We start from the raw sequence: 20,493 nt of genomic DNA, 5'->3' as shown, positions 1-20,493 counted from the left end.
GCCACTTCTGAGTGTATCAATATTAATAATCTTTAATAAAGTTGGTGTGCCACCTGTAAGGTCCATGTTTATCACACTTCAGTGGTATACAGTTGTTTTACATTATGCAAATGATGTAAAAAGTAAACATTGTCATGCATTTTTGTTGCCATCTTAACTGTGCAATGTTAGGTATTTGTATTCATTCAATTCATTAGGTATTTGTCAGTAGCCCAGCTGATTTATTATGAAACATATGACTCTTTGCTGTACTCTGTAATACAGTATCTATGTTGTGCTTTGTACTGTGTTCCTCTTTCATATCACTATTACACTATTGCCCTATATAAGGACATCTCCCACATAAACGACTGACAGTCATCATACAGTTGAGCATGTTTGAGTGTCCACCTCTGGTTTGTTATTACTACTGCGATCCCATGGACAAGAGTGAATTTTGCAGGCATGGAAGCTGGATAATTATACAAGCACTGAGAGAAGAAAATGATGGTGAATGATATCCCTGGGGAGGAGCGCTGCCTGTGGGTTGGGCTGGGGTGGAGTTCCTACAGCCATTCCACTGACAAAAACCTATGTCACACCATCACAAGATCTGAAGGAGAGGAAGAAGCCATACTGCAAAATGAGTCATAGCACTTACTATGTGTGCATGAATCTCTCTTCCTCACACACACACACACCACAGTGCTGAGCTACTGCTTTCGTCTTTTGAGTCAATCAAACCACACCCTCTATGTATTCACCTCATCTGGTATAACCGGTTATATGCACCAGAAAGGTCGCGGTTAACTGCAGGAAATTCAAGTGGAGAAAAAAAATTGACCAGATACTTGAAGCGGAAGCGGAAGAATAGCTGGTCATTTTTGTCTATTTGAAAGGGACAATGCAGGATAACGCATTATTAGGATAGGAAAATAGTAACCTGATCAGAGTTCAAAAGGCCGTATATTTGTTAAAACAATGGTTTGTTTTAGCAGAGTTTTTTCCTGAGCAATTGTCATGCTGGTCGTTGTTACATTTTAAAAATTACCACACGGTCCAACATTTTTGTTGATTTGATCATTTTCTCGTAAATTTCTCGTTATGTTACCCGTAAAATTCGGCATTTAAAAACTTTTACATTTGTCCAAAACAGCAAATATATGATGTAATCCCCGATTAGAGGGCAATTTAGTTATCTAATCTAGCTATCTAGATGATAATTTAGATATCTAATCTATTCATGCGAAATATCCGAAAATACCCATTAATACTTCCAACCGACTCCAACTGAACTCTTCATTTAGTCTAGCAAGCAAGCTAACGTTACCAAACCACATTGCGAAACATATTTCAGTAAATGAACGATACATTGCATTAATGCAACTGTTTTATAATAACGTATCATTGTTTTAACATATTTGTCAAAAACACAGCTTGAAAATAACAACAGTCCTTATCAACATATTTTTTTCCAAATGTCCCGCCAGAACATTTCCGTGCACTGTTGTGTACGAACTGACAGCTGGGAAGGACTCGGAAGTAAACGAGTCTGCGATTTGCGATTGGTTGAACTGTTACGCAGCACTAGGCTGAGTCTCCACGGATTGGCTACTTCCCTGATACAAGTTGAGTTTGTGGCGGGTGTCAGGCTTATTCGCGCTTAACTTGTCGAAATTTTGGGGTGCAGGTGTCACCGAGCGTAAAGTATAGCTAGTATTATTGCACAATAGTTTCATAATTATTTATTATTAGTATTTCATTTGCACTTTCAATCAAGATATTACAGCAACCATGCACGTGATCAAGCGAGGTAAGGGATTTCATGTTCGGTTGCAGACTGAAATACTGCTTAGGCAGCTACTTGTTCGTTGTATTTGTGTAATCATAGTAAGTTAACGAGCCAACTAATTCGCTTGTTTATTAGCCAACAAAGTAAGAATAATAAGACTAATTAAAGTGAATAAGTAATTGTGCTGGTATGACTTCAAGCCTCATAACTTGCTGTGTATTAGCTAGTTAGCGCAACAGCGTTATCAAAATTAAGACAGCTCTACATGTTAGTTAACTAACCGATCCCTGGCTCTTGCTTGCTAACTAGCTAAGTTAAACATGGCATTTAAAAATAAACTAACTAGTTCGTGCTTAGCTGGCTAATTCTCCATATTTGAACTATGATAGTCTAGCTAGCTATCTCCAGAAAGAGCACGATTTAGCTGGCTAGTTAGCAGACTTGCTAAGTTTACAGAGGAATAGTTATCAGTGGTTTGCTTATTTTGTTAATAGTGTTGGCTAGATGGATAAATGAAATTAAGGAATCACACCTAGTCTGCGAACTGCTTAAACAGGAAAAAATGTGTTGCTTTGTAAATCAGCTAGAGAGATACGTTAACGTTACGCTCCTTAGCTAACGTTATTCTTTTGTTGTCAGTCTTGGCGCCAAACAGCAAATTGGCCTAGGCAGTCCAGTTCACAAGTAAAGCACGATTTGACTACCCGGATATCTTGGTAGATATTTAACATTGTATCACTAAAACTAATATATACAAATTTCTTTCATTTAAGTAGTTGTGTATTTACGTTTGTCAGTTTTTTTTTTTTTTTTTTTTTTTAAGCAAGCTCGTTAGCCGTAGCGATTTGAAAGAGTCTTTGTGTAACCCACCACCCGGACCAGCAAGTTATTTTTGTATTAAATTAAACACCGTTTTTCGGCGTTTTGCTTTGGAGTTGAAGTAAAATTTAAGAGGCTTCACATGAGGTCGTTGCACACTGCTGAATGACTGGTATGATGAGCTAGCCGTGTCACTTTGTTTGAAAGCCATGCGTCACTTTTATGCTCTGCACAAAGTGGCAAAGTTACGGTAGCAAACGCGTTAAAGTTTACAAGTTGACGCCTGAAGATTAAAATGTGCCACCTGAACAGGCGGATAAAGAAAGTGTTGACTTAGTTGAACAGAGCTCTTACTGCTGTCTCTGGTTTAAAGTAACTGGATTGTTTCATTTGTATATATAGATGGACGCCAGGAACGTGTCATGTTTGACAAAATCACCTCCCGAATCCAGAAGCTCTGCTATGGACTCAATGCAGACTTTGTGGATCCTGTAAGTTGCCCACCACCCCCTCTCAAAGAAACACCAGTTTAAACATATATGTACATGTTCAGCAGTCTCTCTCATCTGACTTAAATTCTGTAATCCTGTTCTCTCCTAGACCCAGATAACCATGAAGGTCATCCAGGGTCTATACAGTGGTGTGACAACAGTGGAGTTGGACACCCTGGCCGCAGAGATTGCTGCCACTCTCACTACTAAGCACCCTGACTATGCCATCCTGGCTGCCCGCATTGCTGTCTCTAACCTGCACAAGGAAACCAAGAAGGTCTTCAGCGGTGAGTGTCAATTCCTGCATGCCCACCAGTGCCTTTACAGTTAAAAACACAGTTTTTGAACATCTTTAATGCTAAGCGTATTAAAATCATGTATCAATAAAAGAGAAACAGGACCACTCCCAATTTAAGGCTGTCAGATTATCTACACTTTTGTCGGATTTAAAGTATATTGTAGATTAATTGATGAAAATTGCAGGAAAGGCTTTTCCCCAGTTAATTTTACAATATTGGAATACTCAGGATAACAGCTTCATTAGGTTCTTGAAAAAGTAGAGAGATCAAAGGTGCATCTGTCAGGCATATTACATTGTTGGCATTTAGGGCTAGGGATAGACAGACTTTGTTACAATAAGTGGCGGCCCATGCTTTACCTCATTTGTGTAACACGATTTTTCTCAATCCCTTCCCCCAGATGTGATGGAGGATCTCTACAACTATGTGAACTGTATGAACGGACGCCACTCCCCCATGGTTTCCAAAGAGACACTCGACATTGTCCTAGCCAACAAGGATGTAAGTATCAACTAAGGATTTCTTTTCCTCTGATGTTCTCGGAAATAACTTTCTATTTTCTTTTTATGCCTACAATAATTTGTCTACTGATTACCCCCTTTCAGCGTCTGAACTCTGCGATTATCTTCGACCGAGACTTCTCCTACAACTTCTTTGGATTCAAGGTGAGTTTGCTTTCCTTTACAAGAGCATCTTCAAGGCGATATGTTCAGTAGATGACAGTGCACAGTAATGTTTTTGTCATTTCTGGACCTTAACTTCATGTGTTGTAGAAATGAAATGGTAATTGTAATCTGTATGTAAGCACATGTATGGACTTTTGAAAATAAATGTCTGTTCCTTTTCCTAGACACTGGAGCGTTCCTACCTCCTGAAGATTGATGGAAAAGGTAGGTTTGTATGTGAATGTGCGCATTGCAACAAAAGTTAATTTTTAAGGTTTCAGTTAAGATTTTTACTTGTCACGTGCAATAAAATGTAAGTGTACTTTAAAGCCATGACATTTGAGCCATAAATATGTTCTTTGGGGTGTGAAGCATTTCATAATTACGGGGCTGCTTTATATTTATAACTGGAGGTTCAGTGGTGAGTACCAATGGTAAAGTTCACCAGGGCGACATACAAAATTCGAGGTTGTCCCTTTATACATTCATTTTTTCAAAGGGGTATAATACCGAAAAGATTCTGAACTCTAGCTCATTCCCATGATCAATGTTAAAATTTCTGGCTGTTAATTTTGTTTAGTGCTGCTGATGCAGGGAGTATTGTCATTGTGCCTTAACTTCTCCCGTGCGTCTTTAGTGGCTGAGCGTCCTCAGCACATGCTCATGAGGGTGGCCGTCGGGATCCACAAGACGGACATTGACGCGGCCATTGAGACTTACAACCTGCTGTCTGAGAAGTGGTTTACCCATGCCTCCCCCACCCTCTTCAATGCGGGCACCAACCGGCCACAGCTGTCCAGGTACAGAATCCAGATCCCTGCCAATGTTAATATTGCACAAATGTTAATACAGCAGAAATTAATACGTGTGGTTGGCCAGGAGAGGGCAGGCTGCACTGTGTTTTATATGGGAGGAGCCCGTTAATGCAAAACATTGTAAGCTAAACAATATTAGTGCTTTAGTAGAGGTAGAGAATTAGAGCTTGTTCCTAGCATCATAGCTTTATTTCACACTGGTTACTGTATTTTGTTCCTTTCCGTTCCAGTCGATGTTATTGATATCGTGATACACTGTGGTACACTTGTCCACGTTGAGTTGAATGCAGAACTTATGTTACTGTCGTGTGTGTTTGTTTCAGCTGTTTCCTGCTGGCCATGAAGGATGACAGCATTGAGGGAATCTACGACACGCTGAAGCAGTGCGCCCTTATTTCCAAATCGGCTGGGGGCATCGGCGTGGCTGTGAGCTGCATCAGGGCTACGGGCAGCTACATTGCAGGGGTGAGTGGTGGAGCCGTCCCTCTCAGTAAACATCTCCAGTGTAGTGTACATAAAAGCATAGTGTTTCTTTACTCATAGAACCTCTGAGCTAATTGGTTTTGCCATGCCTGTATGTATTTGACTTTTTAGTTCAGCTTATTAGTTGAGTCCATCGGTTGAGTTTTTTTTTTTTTTTTTAATCACTTTCCTTATGAACAATATTGCGTATGTTGCAGACAAATGGCAACTCGAACGGCCTGGTGCCTATGCTGAGGGTGTACAACAACACGGCACGTTATGTGGACCAGGGCGGGAACAAGGTGAGTCACTGTGGCGTTGAGGAAGGGATCACGTGTGGAGACGTCCTAGACTTGCCCCAGAAGGGGGTGCGCATCATCTCAGTCTTTTAAAATGAGTTTCTGTAGCCACATGGTGATTTGAAATATACTTTGCATTGGCACGTGTGCAAAGAAGACTATATATCTATCACCCATGTGTGATGGCTTCAGAAGGAGAGAGGAAATTTCACTGTCAGTTTGATTTGATTCAGTCGTTTATGGTGTCTGTTTCCTGTACTGTCCACAGAGGCCCGGGGCGTTCGCCATGTACCTGGAGCCCTGGCACTTTGACATCTTTGACTTCCTGGAGCTAAAGAAGAACACAGGGAAGGAGGAACAGAGGGCCAGGGACCTGTTCTATGCCCTTTGGATCCCTGATCTCTTCATGAAGAGGGTGGAGAGCAACCAGGTGACTGGACTACATTTACATTTACATTTATTCATTTAGCAGACGCTTTTATCCAAAGCGACTTACATAGGTTTCAGTTACAGGCTACATCCTTATATTTGTTCATGTGGCTTACATGGATACTGTATATACCAAATGGATAAAAGAAAAAGGTTGATAGGATTGGTCCTTGCAAGACAAATGTAATACATTATCTTTTAGCATATTTCAAGAGGTTTGAAACTTAAGTTGACCTGCATGTCATCTTCATTGCCTGCTCTTTACTCTCTCTCTGCCCAGGACTGGTCTCTGATGTGCCCCAGTGACTGCCCAGGCCTTGATGAGTGCTGGGGGGAGGAGTTTGAGAAGCTCTACACCAGGTGAAGGAGTCATTCTGCAGACTGTACTGGTTTCATGAATAGCTGTGTGTTGAAAACTCGTTAAGTTAAATTAAATAAATAAAACTCGTTAAATGTTTTTCCAGTTTGTCCTTGAAAGTGCACTTGTTTTGACTTCATGTTTGCAGTTATGTCTTGAGGGCAGAATTGTTTTCCTACAATTGTACGATAAGTTCGTAATGACAGGAAATAAACTCTTAATGCGGCAAAAAAGCATGCCATAAACCATATGTCAGTCAGTCGGCTCTTCTGTAAAGTCAGCTTTTTAAAAATTCTGTAATATGCATTTCAGTTTAAATTTCCCATGTGTATGAATTGGGCAAGTTATGAGACATTTTCACATGAAGACATGAAATGGCTTTGTGCTTTATTCTCACATTTGATTGTGAGAAATCCTCTGCGAGTCTGTCCTTTAATGTGTCTGTGTGTCTTGCCCAGGTACGAGAACGAGGGCCGGGCTAAGCGAGTGGTAAAGGCCCAGCAGCTGTGGTACGCTATCATTGAATCACAGACCGAGACGGGCACTCCATACATGCTCTACAAGGATGCCTGCAACAGAAAGAGCAACCAGCAGAACCTGGGCACCATCAAGTGCAGCAACCTGTGCACGGAAATTGTAGAATACACCAGCAAGGATGAGGTGAGCAGGCTGTGACCTTCAAAACCGCCATGTGTGTGCCAAATACATTGGCATTTTAAACCACCACATGCGTCCCAGATACATATTGACAATCTAAACTAGCCTCTCCACTCCCCTCTACTCATCAGCAACAATGATCTCTTTTCACTAATTTTAAGTGTTATTTTGTGAACAGGTGGCTGTGTGCAACCTGGCATCCATTGCCCTCAACATGTATGTGACGCCAGAGCGCACCTACGACTTCAAGAAGCTGGCCTACGTCACCAAGGTCATTGTGAAGAACCTCAACAAGATCATCGACATCAACTACTACCCGGTGCCTGAGGTGCGTAACGGTGGTGTGTTGCCAGGGTTGTTGGTTCTCCCAGGCCCTCCGCTGTAACGGGCTAACCGTTCCCTCTCGCTCGCCCCTCCCCTCCCCACAGGCGGAGAACTCCAACAAACGGCACAGGCCCATTGGTATTGGGGTGCAGGGGCTGGCAGATGCCTTCATCCTGATGCGCTTCCCCTTCGAGAGCACTGAGGCTCAGCTGCTCAACGCCCAGATCTTCGAGACCATCTACTACGCCGCCCTGGAGTCCAGCTGTGAGATGGCCGCCGAATTCGGGCCCTACGAGACCTACGCCGGCTCGCCCGTCAGCAAGGGGGTGGGTTGCTCTGCACCTAGCCTTGCGTTTCATTGCCATTGTATACCCAGGGCAGTGGGGTTAGCTTGTTAGCTATTAGGCGTGACGGTTAGTGTGGAAACAAGGTGTTCTATAACCACTTTGGTCTGAATGGCTACGGGTATGTTCTAGAAGAAAGCTTGAGCAGTGTTTTCTGCTTGTTGCAGATTCTTCAGTATGACATGTGGGAGAAAACCCCGACAGATCTGTGGGACTGGAAGGCACTGAAGGAGAAGATTGCCAAGTAAGTGGACATTAGAGAGACCCTAATCACCATCATCCTTTATGTCCTGGTGTTATCGGGGACCATATTACCCCATGGAAGTGAGTTGATTATAAATGAAGTTAGCATATACAAAAGTCACCACACCACTACAGTAGTAAGCATCCTTATAGCACATACAGCAATTACTACAAAATGGTAATGAATAGCAGTTTTTGAGATAGCAGGCACCTCAGGCCTGTTATTTCAGACTGGAATAGCATTACTGATATTTGGCTTTCTTAAATTCTGATACTTGGTTGGAAGTAATACAATCACTGAGAAAACCTTTTTCAGTGTTGTAAAAGAACGTGGCCCTCCCTCTTTCTCCAGGCACGGGGTGCGGAACAGTCTGCTGCTGGCCCCCATGCCCACTGCCTCCACCGCCCAGATCCTGGGCAACAACGAGTCCATCGAGCCTTACACCAGTAACATCTACACGCGCAGGGTGCTGTCCGGCGAGTTCCAGGTGGGTTATGTGAAGAATGGGGTCATGTTGTTGATGCTGACTGTGTGTTGTGTGAAGGGTGCATTGGCCATTCAAATGGTTTTAACGGTACCTCTGATCCTTGCTGTCAGATTGTGAACCCTCACCTGCTGAAGGACCTGACAGAGCGGGGACTGTGGAACGAGGAGATGAAGAACCAGCTCATTGCTCAGAACGGATCTATACAGGTCAGTACTAAGCGCCATTCAGGAGAAGCATTTACTACTGTTAAATGGGTGTAAATGACTTAGCCACTCTGTTACCTTTAAACCTACAATACACCATAGGTGTTTAGCTGTTGAATACTTGCTTTACAGGAATTGTAAATGAAATTAAGTTGTTGCATTATAGCCGGTACCTCTCAGCAGACATCTCTGATTTAACAAATAAATACCTTTTAATGAGGTCTGAAAATGAAACTCATAGGGTGTATTTTTTCCTTTTCAAAATACTGAAGCCACCCATGGTGTACTGACAGAGGTGTCTGTAATTTCAGGTTTTGATATGTTTTTCCACCCTTCTATATGCAGGGCATTGCTGAGATCCCAGATGACCTGAAGGAGTTGTATAAGACTGTGTGGGAAGTATCCCAGAAGACGGTCATCAAGATGGCTGCAGACAGAGGGGCCTTCATCGACCAGAGTCAGTCCCTCAACATCCACGTTGCTGAACCCAACTACGGAAAGCTCACCAGCATGCACTTTTATGGCTGGAAGCAGGTAATTTACCCAACCCCTCCCCTCTGTAGGGTTCCTAACCTCGCCCATCCCAAAGCACATTACTTGAATCGGGGAACTTTTTTTGTTTTGATGCATTTTTAGGAAGTTTACATGAGATACTAACAGGTTACGTAGGATACTGGTGAATTAAATGAAAATAAACTGTGTAATCGGACAGACAGAACATAGTGCTTAAATGTAAATGTGTTGTAATGTAAAAACTAGTGTGGTTTAATTCACAGCTGACACTTAACTGAAAGTTGAGAATAAAGTACATTTGAGCCTTTAACTGCATTCTTTGCTGGCGAGGATGAACAAGGAGGAATGGAAGCATTGAAGGGCTTTTTTGTCTCTTCCCTCTTCTGTAGGGCCTGAAGACAGGTATGTATTACCTGAGGACGAAGCCTGCAGCCAATCCCATCCAGTTCACCTTGAACAAAGAGAAGCTGAAGGAGACCCAGCAGACCAAGGAGGTGGCTGCAGATGCCCAGAAGGAACGCAACAAGGCCGCCATGGTGTGCTCCCTGGAGAACCGGGACGAGTGCATGATGTGCGGATCTTAAATCTGTTCACTACCTCCTCCTCTTCCTCTCGTCTCCTCCTCCCGCTATCTGGACCTTTCCTGAAGTCCTATTCAGAACAGTTTTGCCATGTGGATGTGTGAAATGCTGTTTGACACTGGGGGGTGGTCTGCATTCACTTAGTATATGCTCTTTTTTTTTTTTTTTTGCAGTGGTTGAACACTCGCATTATAGCAGATTTAATGGTCCATAGATCTGTTTTCTGAAGCATTTAACCAAATGATTTCATATTGTAAGGGTAATTGGTTGCTTTTTAACTTTACCCTAGATGCTGGTCTGTGACCAGGTAGAAGGGTATGGGGAGTAATCCCTAATCTGGAGTGCAGCCAACTACTTGGTACACCCAACTTAAAAATATACCCGAGTGACATGGTACACCTTGTATTTTGAACATCTTTACAATGCCAATATGGATTTTTTTTTTTTTCCACAAAACTCCTGTGTGTGCCCTTTCTGAAGATGTGCTGTAGGTTTATGCTAATTCATCACATCTGAAGGAGGAGAGCCGGTCCCCTTCTGGAGTGTGTGTATGAGCAAATGATATAACCTGCTTGGGATTGTAAATATGCATGCTTGTTAACTGAACACCGCCATATTTATAGCACTAGGGGACACTGAAGTCAACAATTGAATGGTTTGTCTGCATTTTTGTACATAACTCCTCGTTCGTGTTGATCCAGTCGCTTTGCTGTAAAACAATTTTTAAATGTTGTGTAAGCTATACTATGTTAATATGTAAATCTGCTGAAATTTTCTAATTTCACAGTATTTTCTGTGTTGGATCGCCATCCAATTGGAGTCACATCGCAGCCCAGGTCATGTGTTAAAATGAAATGCAAAGAACATCTGGAGACAACATAAAATGTATATTAATAACAATTTAGTTTGTATCTTATCCATTTTGGGAAATAAATTCAGTTTGTAATAAAGCTGTGTTTTTGCCTTTTGGTCTACCTACCAGGGATCCCATAGTTACTATTCACTCTCTAGGCCTTGAAGTGGAATAAGGCAAAACTGGGTTTTCATCCAAAATGACTTCTGTAACTGCAATTATGGGGTATTTTGTCATGTAAAATGTTCATGAGTAGTGACCATCTATCTGGGACTGCACCCAGAATGTTTTCAGGATGTCTTAAAATCGAATAGGGACAAGATCATAAAAAGACGAGTTATCCACATTGGAGGTCGTAGAAGGGTGACTGCTCCGAGTGTAATGACAGATAGGGGACTGTCTTGATGCTCTCCAAACGCTGTGGGACGACCTGCTGTATTTAAACTACAACGCTTTCTGAAGTAAATTTTTGCTCTTAAAATGAAAATAATTTCTGTTGGTGAAAAATGGGTGCCCCTTAATTGCTGAGTAAAAAAACTTGAGACGCCCAAACACGAGGTACGGCTGAGCCATATGCTACTTGGTGTTGCATTCACACCTTCACTTATGTTTGGTTTCATAGCATACAATTCATCTCTCAGTCTGAGAATGTGAGGGGACTATTAATAATCCTTACCTCACCTTTTAATGAAACGAATCTTTATTGTACCCACTAAGCTCTGAAATCTGCCCCTATAACACCTTTTTATGAAGTCTCATTCCCCTTTCACTTGCTGACTGACCCTGTTGTCATGGCGCTTTTCGTGTGAACATCACGGCCCCCCTGGCAAGTGTCAGGTGTGGAGTGTAGCTTGGTATTACTAAGGTGTGTCTTCCACACTGAGACTGTTTGTCATTAAAACTATTCATGAATAATTTAAGATTCTTTTTTTCTCATTTCCTGTTCGGCTGCAGGTTGCAGGCTGACTTTATTTTGCCTTGAGGTCAGGGGTAATTTCCTGGAGCAACAAGCTTTAAAACAGGATTTCATTAAAGCCCTTAAAAGAGAGTGCACATTGTCACTGGTCTGAGTGAATATATATACAGAAGTAATCTCAGACATTGTAAATGTACATTTACATTAACGATATCAGTGTGGTTAGGTCAGCTATGGTTAAGCATTCAGAGCAAGAGACAAAACATTTCACAAAGCATCCATTTTATCACTCAAACATTTTTGCTGAACTGCGTCTCCTCATGGAGCCAGTACTGTTGTAGAACAGATTATCCTTGGTAAATGCATTCTTTGTAATTTCCCTGATGTCATACCGAAAGGGATCTCAGTTTCATATGACACAGCTTACCAATTATTCTTGTCCATTGTGCACAAAATGGATCCTATATAAACTCATTTCATAAGCATGTCAAGTCCAGTTCTCACTAGACCACACTGCCATCCGTAAGTGCAGTGAATAGACTGCAAATATTTCAGTGCAAAGTGATAGTCATAGGCAGGTGATGGCTTAGAGCTGTGACATTGCCTTGTTCCTGGGCGGGGCCATTTTCCTCTCCCATGGAGAACTCGGGTGTGATGTAAGCAAAGTGAGGAGGTAGGGGGTTGGGATGCTCCAGGTAATGTATTAATGAATCGCCGTGGCGACCCCGGGGGAGTGCCAGTGGCCCGGCACAAACAACAGGCGTCCTGCAAGCTGTAACCTGTACACAGACGCAGTGGGACCTGCAGGCACAGAGTAACTCTTCTAATTGAATAGGAAAACATAACTGTCACAAGGTAATGGGTTGTGTGTGAAACAGAAGATAGCAGGATGAAGCTGCCTCGTCTGTGTCTCCATCATTCTAGGTGTTTTTATCATGCGCGCATACACACACACAGTTTTATACAAAATATCTATTTTTCAAGTATTGGAGTTTCCTCTGCCCTTTTCAACATGTCCAAAAGGACAGATCAGTTTACTTAATGCTAGGGTAAGGCTAATTTACACTACCAGTTGACGCACTGCAGCAGAGACAGTAATTCCCTTAAATTTTCAGACTCAGTGAAACCATGAACTCATCAGATGTTATTTTCTAAGCCAAACAAAAAAGACTAAGAGCCTTGAATAACGGAAGGTGTTTAATACAGTGATCTCAGTAGCGCCACATCAAGGTTAAAATAGCCTTAGGTCAGCATCAGATTGGATAAATGCAACAAGAAAACATCATTTTTAGCAACTACATTCCTCACAGTAGACTCGTCCCTTTATTAATAAATTGGTTCCCAATTCCTGGTTCCACATAGTGCTTATCTACTGTTGATATCCTTTAATTTAAATATCTGATTATGCACTAGATAACTGTATTACTCAAGACTTTAAATACATTTTAAGATTTGACACTATGGTGAAAACTAAAAGAGTACAGCCACAGATACACCCCTTAACTATTTTTTATTTTTGTTTTTATGCCGCTCTGTTGGTCCCATGATTGATTCCTCCCCTTCTTGGGACCCAAAACCTGTGTCCTGAGAACTCTTGCTGTCGGTTGGAGATGAGGCCTCATTATCCGGAACCTTCTCCTCTGACCTGCCCCTCTCCAGCTTCCACTTCTCCATCTTCCTGCCATCACCCTTCCTCTCCTCCAACTTTCCTTCCTCTGCCAGCCTCTCCTCCTCCCTCCCCTCCTCCACTTTAACCTCCTCCTCGACCGTCTCCTTCTCCACCTTGCTCACGTCCATCTCCCTCCCTGCCTCCACCCTCCCCTCCTCCATCTTAATTTCCGGCTCCACGCTCCCTTCTTCCATCACCTTCTCTTGCAGACCCTCCTCTGCTTTCCCCTCCTCTGAGGGGTGATGAACTGTCACCTGCAGAGGTGCATGGCTGATCTCTGCTGCTGGCCTACTGTCGAAACCCCGGAAGTTGTTCTTGGCCCCCATGATGTACTTCCCCAGGATGGAGGAGCCCTCTGTGTCAGGGTGGCCGCGGGACGTTGGGTCTCTTAGGTTCTGGTGCATCTGCTTAAGCTCCGAGTGCAGCCGGCCCACCACTTTGCTCAGCTCCGTGATCCGATTGCCCACGTCTAGGGAAAATACAAAACCGGAGCCATGGTGACACAAGGCTCTGCTATTCTGACATCCATTCAGTTATGAAAGGACTAAAGTCTGATTCTCGGTTCATTTCAAGCATCAACTGGACATATATTCAAAATGTATGATATTCATAGTTATGGAACATTCTTTCCTTGTCCTTATACAAGATTATTTACATTGCACACATTATCCACACAGATTATTCATATTATTGAATGTTTACTGATGCAATTTATGATTTATGACTCCTTGCTCAAGAGGACAACGCTCACTGCCCATCTAGGAATCAAACCTGCAACCATCTGGTAACATACCCAGATATTTAACCATTATGCCTGATTGCTGTCCTTCTCTTGTCTTACTGCACCATAATTTGTTTTTGTGTTTTGTCATGCTAAAAAAAAAGTCACCCATTCTACCCGTACCTTTGCGTTTGGTCTCTTCAAACTCCCGGCGTGCCGATTCGATATAGCGCTGCACCAGAGCCCTGATGACCTGCTGCCGGTATGGCACACGCTCTTCCCCCGGCCCCCCACTATCATTCAGTGTTCCATTGGACTGCAGGAAAAGAGAGAGCACCCGTAAATCCACCCATACCAAGCATGTAAATATACATCCGAAAATACACTGTTTAATATATTGCTGGACGTACTTCATAGACATGCAACTTTAGTCTAACTTATAAAGCATATGAACATGATTATAGTGTGTGACTGCCATATATGAATATATTCAGAACGTGTGCTTTTCTGCATTATAGCTTGCGGGCTGTCAATGCTAAACTCATGTGATGTTGGGTTTGAAATGAGGTGATGTTACTTACGATGGAGGGTATGGGAGGGTAATCTGGTGTTGAATCGCAGCTGCAGCAGCAGCAGATCCTGCGGAAAATGCCCCTTGGATAACAAGTAAAACAACGGGGTTAGTGTCACGAGCATTCATGTGGACACTCTGAAACCCCAGCATTAACCTCAATGGTCATTACAATGTGACCTGGTACACAACCTTACAAAAGCTGGAAAAGCTGGCATCCAGACTAACACTGGTTTGGAACACAGCATGCTAGGGAGGAGAGCATGAGGCAAGGTGGCGACCTACCGTATGAGGTAGAAGAAAGCTTTCGGCGAGGGGATGATGTTGAAAGGGACAGGCATGGTGAGGCCCTCCCTGAAGTAGCTTAGGTAGAGCTTTGACCGTGCAAACTTCCACTCCACGTCAGCATCATCCTGGAGAGGGGACACAGAGACTGAAGCTCAGTGGCAGGATGGTCATGAGAGGTGAAAGTGTCTCCTTTCTGATGACATCACTGCGTCTGACCTGCTGGTCACACTTGGTTGCACCAGACTGTACAGCTTTTGATCTCACCTCAATCTTCTGGAAGGAGTTGGTGATCATGGCGATGAGCATATTGAGCAGGACGATGACGATGACCAGGGTGTAGATCCCGTAGAGTATCCGACCCACAAACTCAGCCACCACAAAATCTGGCATGTCCACATAATCCTGATTGGCCACACCGAACATCGTCCAGAAGAGGAAGCGGAATGTCTCGTTGAACCTTGAGGTAGAAAGGATGAGCGGGCGGAGAAAAAACTGTTCAAAGGTAGGTCAACCTCTAGCCCTCACAGAGCTGTATGCCAAGCATACAATTGACAATTTGAAACAACTGTACAAGAAGTAGGTGCATATTGTTAAAATGATGTAATTTAATCTGAATTCTTCATAATCAGTCCTCTGTTTTAATTCCTACATTCTGCTGTGTTCATCCTCAAGAGTTGGATTCAGTGCCTTCATTGAGAAAGAGCCATTGCAGGCTCCATAAAAGGCACTGAAGAGTAACTGCCATACCGTCCCAGTTGCGGTGAGATGACATAGGGCACGTATATGTTGTTGATTCCACACAGGAAAGCTGTTCCAATGATCATCAAGATGAACATAAACCTAGAAGAGACCCAAAGACCCTTCGTTTCAAGAAGATGCAGCACTTACCACTACTTCCTGTCTCTGCTAAAGAGATCTGGCTATGGGTGTTCTCTATAGCCAGATGGATGTCAGAATTCATGAGTACTCATGACAACAAAGGAGGAAGAGAAAGAGTTTGATTTTCTGGGACTGGGACTCTCCAGCCCTCTATCTCCATGTTCTACCTCATCATGTCATCAATCATCTTTCCGATAGAGATCTGCAGGGTCCCGAGGGACTCCTGGGCAGGCAGGATAGAGGCCAGGCGGGTGAAGCTCAACATGCTGGTCACTGCAAACAACACCTCCGCGATCAACTGGGGGTCCTCTTGCCGCCAGTCCTGACGATCTGAAGGGGGCAGCAAAGCACAGACCCATGATTACATGCTACTTACTGGCCAGGCAAACAATACAGACCTAGAATTAGGCACAGATGTTAATGTGTTAATGATCTAAAGTGAACCTCAGAAAACCTCATCACTTCAGAGTTAGGACAGTTTACTCTAGAATTTTCAGTAGTCCTATAGAATGATTTTATCAAGGGCGGGAACATTAGCATATTTTTATACCAGTAGTAGAGATGCTAAAGCATCATATTTCATTGTGTGTCACTCCACTAGTGATGGGATAAAACCTTAAATGGGAGTGTAGTAACAAATCTAAATCAACCCAACACTCCACAGAGGTAGTGATCCACAGAGCAGCTAGGCACAAAATGGAGTCTGATCAGTAAGGCTGAACCGTGACTTGGTGTTAAGAGGCGAGGTCAGAAATCAGGCGACCCCACTGAGGAGACCGCCCCTCACCGGTCTCTGTGAAGTAGGCACACTCCTCTGCCAAATCAGGAGCCTGGCACAGGAAGTAGCCCTTGAGCATGATCAGAACGCGCAGCGCAAAGGAGGCCAGGTACATGCTGAGCACCATCATGTCCAGGCAGTTCCACCAGTCCAGGAAGTAACTGCGCAGTCCCTCGATCCACACCTCCTTACACTCGAACCAGAAGAAACCTGGAGAGAAGGGAGTAGGGGAATGCAACAAACCACAAGTTCAAGTACAATGTGGAGTTTCTCACCTATGCCTCAATGCTCAAAGTTCACTTCTTATGTTTCTCCAAAATATCTATGCAGTCTTTATAACACTGTTTAAAACATTCATCTTATAGGAGCCATAGAAAATCAGCAGCATATCAGCTGTATCTGCACCTGTCAAGGCTCATGATTTCAGATGGAGGTATGTCTGCCACAAGCATGCTGTTTTTCACAATTTCACGTTGTTTTGATGTAGTGCCTTAACAAAGAGCAAGTGCTAGGATGTAGAAGTCTGTGAAACTGGTGGTCGTGTGTCATGGACTCACCCACCACCCAGACCATATGGAAGGAGGTATGCAGGATGTTCTGGTGCCTCGAGGCAAACTCATCGCGGTACATCTCCATGGTGATGGACTCTCCCAAAAGGGTGATGAGGAACCACAAATAGGAGGCAGAGTGGAGCAGGAACTTGATCACAGGGATCTTTAGTATCTTCCCAAGCTACAGACGGGAATAAGATGAAAGCCACCTGATATAACATATTACATTAGACAATTACATGTTTATAGTTTCAAGATCGTACAAATCTGTGATTCAATTATATTGGGGATACCAAAGCAAAACGCCTAACGCACTTCCATACTAACAACAAGAATTTCCCATTTGGAGGGTTGTACCAACCCCTCTCTAGCTCAGAGAATGGCACTCTATCCACTGTCCAATGTCAAAAGCCTCCTAAGGTCTTGGTGCGCTCGAACCTTGGACTTGGGCGCGATCCAGTAGATGAGGCAGAGGAAGGGCATGGTGAGGAAGATCCCAATTGACACAAGCAGTTTCCAGGCTGTCCTGCTACCCCTCCAGCCAGAAAGATTCCCACACCAGATGGAGGACAGTACCTGCTGACAGATGGGGTGGGCCACAAACTGTGGAGGGAGGGGGTGTTAGGAGAGAGTGACTAAAATTATCACTGCCACATTCACTCTAGAGTGACAAATTTCAGGATGTTGTGAAGCAGCCTTCTCAATATTGGTTTAGTATTTGCTAGGCATTCACCCTTGTTTAGGGTTGAGGACTGAGCATGACGATATGCATGCACATAAAACAAAAAACATCAGGCCACCTAGCAGTCAATCTTCCTTTTGAATTTGTAGATAAGGCTTACATACAGTCATAGGTTAACATTCAAGTAAAACTTAGGATTATAAAGTCAGATGTTTACCTCAAGTACATTTCCCAAAAATAACTTACTTTTATACCCTGTGACCTTCTGGTTGTCACACACTTGGCTGCGTGTCTGTGCCTTACCTGTTTCTGGTTGTAGTTGACGGCGAGGCGAAGGCGGGCCAGGTTGGGAATGCCCTCCTCGAAGGTCTGCCCGTCCAGCTCGTCCTCGCTGTCCTCGCCACAGTTGTTCAGGATGGTGGTGACCTCGCTCTGGTTCCGGCACATCCCCAGCAGCTCCACAGCAAACTCCTGGCACAGCTCCTCTAGGCCCAGGTACTGCGGCTGTAGGCACGTGTGGCAGGAGTTACAGACACCATGAGACAGGAGCTACTACACAAACTACTGCGGAGAAGAGAGCGTGTGAACACGGCTGGAGCCACAGTGTGATAAAAGTGTAATTTTTGGGTAAGATGATCATATGTTTCAGACACGCACTGCAGCACCAGAGGTGGACAGGGCTGCAGTGGCTCCTAACTTTCTCTACCCCTTAATTACTTAATTTATCAACATTAATCAGCCGTAGTTTACCATAACGGATGATTTGAATAAAACTAAAAATTGTGTGAGACTACAGCCCTCTTTACAATGAATCACTGGCCTAGTTGGGTACTATAAGAAACAGCTAGTGCTCCGTTACACTTTGAGTTTATGTGCTTTTTGATGGTCAATGGGGTCAGTGGACTTCCTCTGCCTCTGACCTTGAACTCTGGCTCCTTCTTGGAGAGTTTCCGGAGCTCACGGCTGAGCCGGAAGGCAGACAGCATGGCGTCCTCAGCAGTGACGGACAGGTAGGCGCGGCTGGCGATGCCCCTGTAGGTGTTGATGCGGGACAGCGAGAACTTGAGCAGGTCGTACTGGCGCCCGTTGCGGCACTCCAGGCAGGTGCAGGAGATCCTGTGGGGCCGCGGGATGACGTGGCCCTTCTTGGTCAGCATGGTGACGATCTCGTACAGGTCCTTCTGGCAGGCCAAGGTGAGCGGGGTCACGCCGGGGGCGAACTGCGAGTCGTCGATGGAGTGGTCGAAGATAGCCAGCGAGAAGGAGCGCACGTCCACCTTGTTGTTGCCCACGCCTTTCTCCTGGTCAAGGCGGTCCAGCAGCCGCTTGACCACACGGGGCTGGTTGGTGTCCACGGCCACCAGCAGCGCCTCGTGGATCTGCCGGAAGTCGAACTTGACCCCCTGCAGCAGGGCGTCCATGGTGTCCTCGTTGCCCAGCCGGATGGCCAGGTTCAGGGCCTCTCTCCACAGCCGGTCCTCCGAGTCGTCCAGCTGCCGGATAATCCCGTCCCCGCTCTTCAGCAGGCCGCACACCAGCACCACGTTCCCCTCCCGGATGGCGGTGATCAACTCCGGGGGGAAACGCATTTTCTTGTTGACGATCTCTCGCCATTGTTCCGGCTGCAGGGGAGAGACTCATCCTTTTCATTCTCTTCCTCAGAGCACGGCAGTTAAAAAGCTTTCATTTTAAGAAGCTCTCTCATTCATTTCACTGCCATATTATGGTAAAGCTCACATTACAGTTGTGAACAGAGCTGTAAACACATTACAAATAGATATTTTGTCACAATTCAAACGGGAAAATCTAAGATGTGTATCGCAGTGGCTGAAGTGCACATCCCTCTCTTGCCTCCCTTCCTTTCATCTCCTTGAAAACTTGCAGCAAAATCAGGTCATCACAAGGAATGATCATTATGGGATTTACATCTACCCATTTCTAAGATATTTTTTGTTTCTCATTGTTCAACTGCGACTTTTGTTCACTTTTTGTAGACACATTTCAGAAAACAGAGCTTATTCTAGGAGTTACAAATAAGAGGTTACTACTTCACTGCTCATAATCAATTGCCAAAAATGATGTCATTTCAGAAAACAATTTCTCTCAGAACATTAGGATAGTCATATTGCTGAACTCATACTTCTAACGCATAAACCACTTTCAAACTGGCAAGCATTTACAGCGACTCGCCCTTACCGTAAGGTTTTCCATGTTCATGGCGTAAGCAGAAAGAATTGCAGGATTCAAAACACCCACCACAAATTTAAGGATAATCTCATATTCTCATCGGAAATCCGTTTCTGGATCTTTCAGGAACCGCCCTTGACTTGCATGGAGCGATACAGGCATCAAAGAGCGGATGGAAATTTTCCTGTGTTGAAACCTCTGCAAAGGCGAGTCAACTGAAGAGGATGGAGATCTCAAGTGCCGTCTCGGTGCCACAGTTGTGTTGTTCCTATCTGCCACTGCTCTGGGGCTTTCCGCCTGATTGTAGAATTATTACCCATGAACAGCAACTAAGAGACACCTTCCCCCACAGGGACAGACCAATTAAGATGCAACCGTTTCACTGCATTTCATCCCTTTAGAATCTTTAGAGGTGTGGCATTCCTAATGTCACGATTACTTACCTTGATTTTTCGCTTTACATATCCTTTCAGTGTTTGCAAAATAAATTAAATCCAGAACTGACAACTGCAAGAGTTACAACTGTGTTTTATAAATACATTTTTTCATTGGAAAAAGCAAATGAGGAACAAAATTATCATCTCCAATACAGATTTTGCACACAATATACAGTCAAAGAGATATAAATGTCAGTTGT

The 20,493-nt window shown here is 43.9% G+C and overlaps 2 protein-coding genes and 1 non-coding gene across 3 annotated transcripts; 2 read left to right on the top strand and 1 right to left on the bottom strand.

Moving 5' to 3' along the window:
- Nucleotides 1-1,624: 1,624 nt before the first annotated feature.
- Nucleotides 1,625-9,943, top strand: rrm1 (ribonucleotide reductase M1 polypeptide). Its single transcript, XM_036523972.1, has 19 exons — nt 1,625-1,792; nt 2,993-3,081; nt 3,191-3,368; nt 3,781-3,881; nt 3,986-4,045; nt 4,231-4,270; nt 4,683-4,845; nt 5,184-5,325; nt 5,541-5,624; nt 5,890-6,051; nt 6,331-6,410; nt 6,867-7,068; nt 7,244-7,393; nt 7,494-7,715; nt 7,901-7,977; nt 8,329-8,464; nt 8,575-8,670; nt 9,013-9,201; nt 9,570-9,943. Exons 1-19 carry the CDS (start codon nt 1,774-1,776, stop codon nt 9,762-9,764), a joined length of 2,385 nt encoding a protein of 794 aa, XP_036379865.1. The 5' UTR covers nt 1,625-1,773; the 3' UTR covers nt 9,765-9,943.
- On the top strand, nt 5,729-5,809 carry LOC118775815. The gene has a single exon (XR_005004879.1). It is a non-coding gene; the product is annotated as a small nucleolar RNA SNORD83 (small nucleolar RNA).
- Nucleotides 9,944-13,033: 3,090 nt separating the features above from the next.
- LOC118774490 (short transient receptor potential channel 2-like) lies at nt 13,034-19,880 on the bottom strand. The gene is made up of 14 exons (XM_036523834.1): nt 19,866-19,880; nt 18,590-19,291; nt 17,973-18,173; nt 17,426-17,590; nt 16,994-17,168; nt 16,446-16,646; nt 15,826-15,988; nt 15,527-15,619; nt 15,044-15,236; nt 14,777-14,904; nt 14,502-14,574; nt 14,104-14,236; nt 13,286-13,668; nt 13,034-13,204 (listed from the first exon to the last, which is right to left on the bottom strand). The coding sequence occupies exons 1-14, from the start codon at nt 19,878-19,880 to the stop codon at nt 13,034-13,036; spliced, it is 2,796 nt and encodes a 931-aa protein (XP_036379727.1).
- Between the last annotated feature and the right edge of the window lie 613 nt (nt 19,881-20,493).

The sequence above is a fragment of the Megalops cyprinoides genome, chromosome 3 (genome assembly GCF_013368585.1).
Source record: "Megalops cyprinoides isolate fMegCyp1 chromosome 3, fMegCyp1.pri, whole genome shotgun sequence".
NCBI classification, from domain to species: Eukaryota; Metazoa; Chordata; class Actinopteri; order Elopiformes; family Megalopidae; genus Megalops; species Megalops cyprinoides.
The sequence above is the reverse complement of the archived record's forward strand: the minus strand, read 5'-3'. Positions and strand labels throughout refer to the sequence as shown.